This window comes from Ailuropoda melanoleuca, chromosome 9, assembly GCF_002007445.2.
Source record: "Ailuropoda melanoleuca isolate Jingjing chromosome 9, ASM200744v2, whole genome shotgun sequence".
Taxonomy (NCBI): Eukaryota; Metazoa; Chordata; class Mammalia; order Carnivora; family Ursidae; genus Ailuropoda; species Ailuropoda melanoleuca.
In genome coordinates, this window is record NC_048226.1 from 18704797 (window position 1) to 18714437 (window position 9641).

At 51.6% G+C, this 9641-nt stretch overlaps 1 protein-coding gene across 1 annotated transcript in view; it reads left to right on the forward strand.

The window, feature by feature from the left end:
* Positions 1 to 9641, forward strand: part of LRRK1 (leucine rich repeat kinase 1) — a 131162-nt gene that overhangs the window by 73718 nt on the left and 47803 nt on the right. The window contains exons 10-14 of the mRNA XM_002922676.4: positions 1721 to 1833; positions 3311 to 3387; positions 7963 to 8092; positions 8681 to 8793; positions 9225 to 9439. Coding sequence (XP_002922722.1) covers positions 1721 to 1833; positions 3311 to 3387; positions 7963 to 8092; positions 8681 to 8793; positions 9225 to 9439 — 648 coding nt within the window. The remainder of the gene's footprint in view (positions 1 to 1720; positions 1834 to 3310; positions 3388 to 7962; positions 8093 to 8680; positions 8794 to 9224; positions 9440 to 9641) is intronic.

Genomic DNA, 9641 nt, shown 5'->3' on the forward strand with positions numbered 1-9641 from the left:
CTCTTCAGCTATGAGCCTGCTTCTTCCTCTCCCTCCCCCTGCTTGTGTTCCCTCTCTCGCTGGCTGTCTCTATCTCTGTCGAATAAATAAATAAAATCTTTAAAAAACAAAAAAGAGTATAAGCCCAGCCCAGCAGCCCTCTGTCTGGCCGCCTCTGGCCTCTGTCCTTCTGGGCCCCTGGGTGCCCCCCCTCAACGTCTACCAGTGTGCGAATGTGGCAGGACTGGAATTGCTGGGGGTCAGAAGCTTCTTTGGATGTGAACTCAAGAAAGTGCCTTTTGCCAGAGCCCCGTGTCCCCCCGACCCCCCCACACGGGGCTGCTCTCTTGTCTTCGGTGGTTTGCCGATCTGTCTCTGTTTTCCCCACTCGAACGGGAGCCCCTTAAGCAGAGCACAACTTATATTCATCTCTTGGCACCAAGGGCCAGCCCCAGATTGGGGCCTGACCAGTGTTGGCTGAAGGCACCAGGGTTGGCAGTCCTGCCACGCCAGCTGTCTGGGCCCCCACAGGTTCTCATGCAGGGAGAAGTGCAGCTTCCCCTCATGTTCAGGGACCCCTAAAGGGCCAAGAAGGTACCTTCCATCTGTGTGTTCTCAGGAGCGCAGGCCATCAAGTCTCAGACCCCAGGGTGTGCGCACTTCAAGGGGGGCCCTGGTAGGTGAGGGTGTAGGTCACTGCTACCCTCAGGGGCACCCCCGGCCATTAGTTTAGCCCCCACTTTGAGTCGGTTTCCTCATTCCACCCCAGCAGCATGCCAGCTGGGCTTTCTGGTTCCCACTGAGCCCAGAAGCAGCAGATCAAGAGGGAAAGAACTTTGTCCAGGACCTTCCCACTCGCCCCTGTGGGAACTTATGTCCGCTCATGCTCTCCCCCTCTGGCTGGGGGGTCTGGGAGGCCCTGCACGACCCCAGGGTTCTGGGGCCTGGCGCATGCACGACCCTATGAAACATTCGGTGACACGCTGGTTGTGATGGTGGGGGCAGCCTGGACCCCCTTTGACAAGGGAGGAGGCAAGGGCATGGAGTAAGGAGTATAAAGTGGGCCAGCCTGTTCACAGTCCTGAGCCACGCCCGCCAAGGACGGGAGAGTCCGTGTCCCTAGTGAAGGCATCGAGAAAGGTTACAGTGTGCCCCCTGTACTCCCACTAAAGTAAAACCTGTGATAAGCCCAAAGTAGAGCTTGTCCCCCGCAGTTTCTGGTGGGCGGACATACAGCCGACGGCCAGGGAGTGAGCAGGGGGCACCGGGCCAGCAGAGGGCGCCTGGCTGGAGCAGGTGACTCTCCGTGTCCCAGCACCCTGCCCCTGTGTAGGGCATCACCTGAGGAGGTCACGGGAGGCAGGGGCACCCCGCAATGTGCTGCAGTCCCTCCCCTGCCGTATGATGGCTGGGCCGCTGCTCCACAGACAGGCCCGTGAATAATTGTCACTCTTCAGAAGGCCCAACACTGAGACGTACTTGGACTCCTTTCATTCTGGAATAACTGCCTCCCACTGATCTGGGGGGAAGGCTCGTGTACAGACGGTCCTGTTTGCCATGTTGGGTATAATTGCACGAGTTCTAAGAGGCTACTGAGCCTGACGCTATTGGAATCTTCGCGAAGGTGAACCAGTTATCATCATTTGCCTGCGTTTGGTCAGGGAGCAGACCCTTCTCCTCCGTCTCTCCGCCCTGTGGTGTTTGACGGTGTCTCTGCCTCTCCCTCTCTCTTTCCCTCCAGGCTCTCATGTTCCTGAGGTTACAGGGAAACCAGCTCGTGGCACTGCCACCTCCAGAGAAGTGGACCTGCAGACAGCTCAAAACCCTGGATCTCTCCAGAAACCAATTTGGCAAGTAAGCATGGGGGCTCTTTACCCGGCAAGTTCTGAAATGCGTGTGTGACCACAGTCCCGCAGCCCCATGGGTTGGTGTCTCTGTCGGTTTGCTAGGGCTGCCGTGACAAGTACCACAGGCTTGAACAAGAGACACTATTCCCCCCACACTTCTGCAGGCGGGGAGTCTGAGGTTAAGGTGCCTGAGGCCTCTCCCCTAGGCTTGCATCCCCTCTGCCCTGTGTCTTACATGGTCTCCCTCTGTGCGTGTCTGTGTCCAAATCTCTCCTTAGAAGGACACCGGTCAGAGTGGCTTACTCATATGACCTCATTTTCACTTGTTTACCTCTTTAAAGACCCTACCCCCAAATACAGTCACATTCGGCGGTCCTGGGGGTTAGGACTTCAAAACATAGGGGTGGCTCAGTCGGTCAAGTGTCTGTCTGCCTTTGGTTCAGGTCATGATCCCAGGGTCCTGGGATCAAGTTCCATATCGGGCTCCCTGCTCGGCGGGGAGCCTGCTTCTCCCTCTGCCTTCACCTCCCCCTGCTTGTGCTCTCTCTCTCTCTGACAAATATATAAATAAAATCGTAAAAAAAAAAAAGACTTCAAAACCTAAATTGGAAAGGGGGGCACGATTCACCCATAACAGTGTCCTCCCATTTCTAATATTTAAAGGCTCCTGGAGGATCTTCTCACGTCAGCTTCACCTGTTATTCTGTTCCAAAGTTTTGGCCAATCACTAACCCAAATGCACATCCATTGAATAAAAATCACTCCCAAAGCCTTCTAATAAAAGATGAAAATCTGGGGATGAGCACAGCTGGCTCTTAGGTGGGTCCTAGAGACCAGCCTCTCTATTTCTTTTTTTTTTTTTAAGATTATTTATTTATTTATTCGACAGAGATAGAGACAGCCAGCGAGAGAGGGAACACAAGTAAGGGGGAGTGGGAGAGGAAGAAGCAGGCTCATAGCGGAAGAGCCTGGCGTGGGGCTTGATCCCATAACGCCGGGATCACGCCCTGAGCCGAAGGCAGACGCTTAACCGCTGTGCCACCCAGGCACCCCCAGCCTCTCTATTTCACTTGCTGAAGCCCAGTTCTTAGCAGGACTTGGCCCCCCGAAAGAGAACCCCCACCCCCACCCCAGGTGAGAGTGTGTGATCTGGAATCACTCTCCATATCACACTGAAATGGGCCTTCTTGCCAGGCACAGAAATGCTCACACCTGCCTGAAATGGAAAAGCTCAAGAATGGACATCACCATTGGTCATGCCACCATTGGTCATCACCTCCCCGGACATTTTTTTCCCCAAAGACTTCTGAGCATAAGCAGTGCAGTTAGCAGGCAGGGGCTGTGGGTGCTTACGCAGTAGCTGCAGGGGGCCCAAACACCCTGCTTATGGAATATTCTTCCTTATCTCCGCATGGCTCGGCATTATATAGTCACAGCAAAAATTGTCTTGCTCTCCTCAAAATGCGACTTTTTTGCCCCTGCAGAAATGAAGACGGACTGAAAACAAAGCGTATTTCCTTTTTCACCACCAGAGGGCGCCAGCGTTCTGGGACCGAGACAGGTGTGTGTGTCTGTGGGGGCCGATGAGACAGCCGCGCGGGCAGTTCCCTGCTCCACCACCCGGGGTCGCCCTTGCATGCGGCTTTCCCCGAAAAACCTGGGCGCGCCCTGTGCCCCTTGCTCATCAGAGGGGTTTGGCCTGCAAGTATCCTGAAGCCCTCTTCCTTGCTTGCAGTCCGATGAGACTGGTAGCTATTGTGTGGATGGCTCTGACGTTGAGTGAGCACCTCCCTAGGGACGGTACCCCAGTAGTGCCTTTCTGTAAGGCTCACGGCATGGGGTAAGGTTTGGGGTTCCCCACTGTGCAGGTGAGGAAGCTGAGGCTCCCACGGGCTTGCAGGCAGCTCAGGCTCCCGTAACAAAGCACCACAGACTGGGCGGCTGAGACGATAGAGAAGTATGCACTCACAGCTCTGGAGGCTGGAAGTCTGCAATCAGCCTCCGTGTAAGGGTCTTCTTGTGTTCTCAGAGACGGACAGACAGACGGAGCAAGCTTTCTGGTATCTCTTCTTATAAGGGCACTAATCCCATCATGGAGACCCTACCTTCATGACCTCAGTTAAACCTGATTACCTCCCAAAGGCTCCAGCTCCAAATACCATCATGTTGGGGTTAGGGCCTCGACGTGTAAGGGAGGGAGGGGACACAATTCAGTCTGCAGCACAGAGGCTGACTGACTTGCCCAGGTCACGTGGTTGCTCAGTGACAGAACCAGGTTTCAGGCCAACAGTGTGGGACCCCAGCCCCAAGGTTGGGAAGGGTAGCATCGTGAAGTCCTCACTGTCACACTGTAGTGTCTGGTGAAGACCACATGCGAACACAGCCCCCACTGTCCTGGCCAGATTCTGGAGGGGCTTGGGGTCTTCCCCCAAACTCATCAGAAACAACTGTTCCTAGAGCGTTCTTACTGGTCTTACAACCTGGCCAGCTCACCAGACAGCATTCCAGGAAAACAAATTCTTCTCATTCATCGTCCTCTGGGAGGTATGGGGGGAAGGTGTGGACCTGTCCCTCCAGTTCCTCAGCCAGCCCTCTTTTTTCACCTGAAAGCTAAGACTTCTAAAGCCAGCTATGCTCACACAAATATCCCTCAGGATGCTGTCCCGGAGAACAGGAACCAATATTTAGGTCATTCTCAATGTAACAGAACATTTTTCTTTGGCTCAGAGTACATTGGCCAGATGGTGTAAGATGGGGACGAGAAATGCCAGAGGCCAGGACACATTTGCAGGAGATGACCTAAATAGTTTGTCCACCTGTTACACTTTTTAGTGAACTGGTATGTGTATAAATATACACACGACATACATATGCATCAGTCATGTATGAGTGTATGTGTTTACATGTGATTAAAAAGTAACATGTCATCAGTGGAACAGACCTAAGGAAATAATAGGAATTTANAAATTTAGTATATGACAAAGGTGGCATTTCAATTTAGTGAGGGAAACATGTTTTATTGTTACCTGCCTGTCCAGTTAGAAGGGGAAAATCACAGCACTGGATTCCCTACTTACATCAACTACAAAAGTTTCCATGTGGATTTCAGATTTAAACATAAAAGAAAAAGAAAACAATAAACATTTAAGAGAATATAGTTAAAATTGAGGGATGGAGAAGTCCTTTAAAAACTAGATGGGAAATTCAGAAGTTGCTAGAAAAAGACCTAAACCTTGGGCTTCGTAAAAATTGAAAAGCTTTGTTCAGTAAAAGGCATCATAAACCAAGTTATAATGCAAACAGACTGAGAAGAAATATCCTCAATGCAAATCATTGCGACATAAATTGGCTTAAGTCCCTCATATACAAAGACTGCTTACAAATTAATTTTTTTGAAAAGGACAACTCAATTGGAAAAAAAAAATAGGGGAGGGCAATGGATATAAACAGTTTGCAGAAAAGGAAGTCCAAATGGCCCAGAAACAAATGAGAAGGCCCCAAACCACACTAATGGGGACACACAATAAGGAGTTTCCTAACTCATCCTTTTTAAAATGCAGGGGCCTTAGGACTTTGGAAATTGAGTCCAGACGTAGGGATTTCACTTGGAAGGAAGGACAGACAAACACTCTCTTCTCATTAATGCCCAAACAGTATAATATCTGTGAAAAGTGTAGCTGGGATGGATTTTGGGCAGGCTTCCCTTGCTGCGGACTGAGCTTCGCGCACTTGAGTGGGTGAGAAAGGTGTCTCCAGCCTAGAAATGCACAAGGGCAAGAGGATGTAAGGCCCAACACTCAGTGGGACCAGACACTCCCTTGTGAAGCCGCCAGAGTGCAAGGCCAAAGGCATGCCACGAAAAACACAACAGGAGCGTGTACTCATGTTCTGGAAGATGGCTTTGCCGGTGGCCTGCGGGAGCCCGTCTGGGGAGTGAGGCGAGGAGGCCACGCCCCTTGGAAGTTTCCCTGCAGAGGTTGGAGCGTGGCATTGGCACAGGACAAAGGGCTCTTGAGTTTGTTAATTTTGTCTCCTCGGGAAAGTTGAGGCCCACCCCTGAATGAAAAGAAGGAGACCCATTGCAAATTCTTCCTCTGTGGGGGTTATTCTCTGGGGGCTGTTGATCCTGGGGTAAGGAATTATCTATAAAAGCTAACTTGTTTGCAGAGGGATAGTAAAATTCCAAGGAGATTTATGTGCATTCAAGTAGTCCTATTTGTGCGGGGGCCTCGTCCAAAAATAATTTGGACAGCCGTTTTTACGGTAAAATTCAGACCAGCAGAGTCATAAATAACTTAGGAATAATTACAGTTCATAAATACCTCGGGCTGTGCTCTCGCCGCCCGTGTCTGCACGGGCCAGGAGCTCTGTGACAGGTGCTGCCTCTGCCGTGGTAATTCCTTCATAAACACCGACGTACGACTTGAAAATCAGAAAGCATAGAGGCCAGGTGTTCTGAACATGTTCTCGGGGAAGAAAGTGAGCCTTTCTTTCTCCCCGCATGTGTTCTTTCAGTGTGCGTCAGGGCCGGCTAAAGGGAATCATTCTTTTTCATTGGGAGGGAAAAAAAAGTCCCGTTGAGCATTTTTCTTAGGTTCAAAGCCGTCTTTATAAGTGTTGCACCTTTCTTACCCTCAAGGAGGCACTGACTGAGTCCCCTTCCCATGGGGGCCAGCTGGGCTGGTTTTCCAGGCGCAGATTTCAGGATTCCGTTATCGTCTGTCCTGGAACATTCTCTGATGTCAGGTTACCCCATTACATCGATACTACAGGCGACACATGTGGAGAAGAGCCAGAGGGAAGGGAGGAAGTTGTGATCAAGGACAGGAAAGTCACTCCAGCTCAACAAAAGATTCCTGGCTTCTCTATCTCGCTGGGCTGGCAGAGGGCCGGAGAAGAGGGCTTTGGGGCCGTCTTTTATCTTGAGTTCTGGGAGCAGGAGCTGAAAGGGGCCCTTGCGGGGGTGTGGAGTCCTGCTCCCCCACCACTTTACCAGGGAGGATAAGGCACTTTGGAGATTTTACTGAAACCTGAGACTCTGATCCCCATCAGTGCACGAGTCCAAGCTCCCGGCCGCAGTCGCTCTCAGCTCCCACACTCTGGTGCCCGTGGAAGGAACACAGGCAACATGCTCTTAATGGGACTCTCATAATTAGCCTCATTAACGAAGTCACTTAAATACTAGAGAGTTGGCTGGTTTTTCAGAGATGCTTCTCAGAAAGCATAAAAACCAAGCTCGTTGTATTATTTTGTAATGGATTGGCTTTTTTTTAATTGAAGAAAACATGTCCATGGTAAGCAGAATTTTTGAACAGTTTCAAATGGTGTGGAATGAATATCCAGTCTCCTAGGAATTCCCTTCCCCAGAGACAAGGGTGGAATTTGATGTGTCTCCAGTAACGATTATGTTTGTGTCTAACATACATGTATAACGTGTATGTGCCTATGGGCCTGTCTGTATCCGCGTGCCTGTAACGTGCATACACGTGTGGTGTGTGTGCACACCCCTGTAACATCACACACCTGTGTGCATGCGTGGCCTGCACGTAAACAGCATCTCGAAGCATCTGTCTGCATTATGGCGCACATACATGAAACACACACACGTACATGCATGGGGTGTGTATTTGCCCACTGCCCGCACACACCCGTTTTCAGTTCACAAATAGCTCTTCAGTATCACTTCCTACCCGTACTGTAGACCTGCNATACATGCATGGGGTGTGTATTTGCCCACATGCCCGCACACACCCGTTTTCAGTTCACAAATAGCTCTTCAGTATCACTTCCTACCCGTACTGTAGACCTGCCCCGTTTTTGCAAGAGCTGGATACTGTCCTGTTACTCATCAGCCACTTCCCTGTGGGGAGCGGGGGGTGGCATGTAGGCTGTCTTCGGTCTTTGCTGTTCCAAACAGTGTGCATGGAATGTGCTGCCCTCACATCCTTGCCACACGCCTGCGAGGTTGTCTGTAGGACCATCCCCTAGAATTAGAATCCCTAGGTCAGGAAGATGAGCACCTTGCTCAGGTCGACTTGCCAAAATGCCGTCTGGAGGCTGCACCAGCTTCTGCATCCAGCGGACGTCATGGTCCGGAATCATCTGCAAACATCCGGTCTTGGCCATTTCTTCGCAGCGGGTGTGCTGGAATTCCCAGCCTTCCTAAGTGAGTCTTTGGAAGTCCTTTGTCTGAATGACAATCACCTGGACACCGTCCCTCCCTCGGTTTGCCTCCTGAAGAGCTTATCAGAACTCTACCTGGGAAAGTGAGTACCCCACTGGCACAGGGAGGCAGACTGTCCTCTGGAACCCCTCTGAGGACACAGACACCAGGGGAAAGAAGCCATCTGTGTACTGGGAGGCAGCAGGGGGACGTTCAGAATGGGGCTTAGTTCAAGTGGTGGGAAGAGGGGAAGGCAGGGGCCGCGATGCCGTGATACCCTGCGTGCTGCTGCGCTCGGTCCTAATGAGAATTGCTCAGCCATCCATCCTGTTTACTGAATACCTACTGCCAGGCACTGTGGGGGGTGCAGTGTGCGAAACAATGAAAATACAAAGTAATTTGGTTACATTGCCTTTTTGAGAAGAGATGCTAATAATCTTTATGGCATCGTAATAAATAGAAGACAGAGGACATTGGGGGAGGAAATCTAGTTCTAAGCCACGGGGATCTGCAGAAGACAGAGCTGGCCTTCCAGTGAGAAAGGCTTTAGGAATTGCACTCTCAACGGAATGCGCGAAAGCAGGGCCTGAGATGTTGGGCTTGGGGTGCAGGCCCCAGAGGCTGGCAGGCTGCTGTGTGCATGCGTATGTGTGTTTCTTTGTGTCCTCCCATGGTGTGTGTGTGCCCTCAGCAATCCTGGCCTCCGCGAGCTCACTTCTGAGCTGGGACAGCTAAGCAACCTCTGGCAGTTGGACATCGAAGACCTGAACATCAACAACGTGCCCATGGAGATCAAAAAAGAAGGTAGGGCTTCCGAGGCAACCAGCCCTCCCCCCTCCACCCCCCTGCCCCAGGGAAAGAGGACTCAAGTCCAGTCGTTAAGGACCTGGGCTAGAAGCAGCTTGGGCTCTATGCTTGGGCAGGTGCCGTGAGATTACCCAGAAACTGATCATTGCTAAGCACCATCGTAGTGCAGTTAACCATATGATAAAGCTATCTGTGATTCTCTGGGCAGGAAGGATCTTGTCTTTAGGTCCTTGACTTTTGGACTCCACTTTTGGGGTAATTATGACTGCAGCTTCCCCGCATCTGACCCAATCGCCCTCTCCACTTCCCCCATTAGAACACATGGAAAGTGTTCCTTCAAGACGGGATTTTGTTTCCCAAGAGCTATGAGCATATTCTCGTCCGTATGTCAGCAGCGTCTACTTTCCCCGCTCTGTGATTTCGCGTAGGCCCCAAAGCGATGTTGTCTTACCTGCGTGCTCAGCTTCGGAAAGCAGAGAAGTGCAAGCTGATGAAAATGATCATCGTGGGTCCTCCTCGCCAGGGCAAGTCCACCCTCCTGGAGATCTTACAGACGGGGAGGGCCCCCCAGGTGGTGCACAGCGAGGCCACCATCAGGACCACCAAGTGGGAGCTCCAGAGGCCAGCTGGCTCGAGAGCCAAGGTCAAGGATGGTCGGCGTGCAGAGTCCCCATGGGTGGGAGGGAGCTTCCCGGGCCCCCTTCTCTCTCCTCTCCAGAGAGCCTGGGATATTCACAGCCTAGTGTCTGAGGCCCAGGGTATGTACAGGGTCCGCTGGATGCTGTCTCCAAACCAGCTCCTGCCAAGGGCAGTGAATAATTTCTTAATAATTTCTTAACATGACC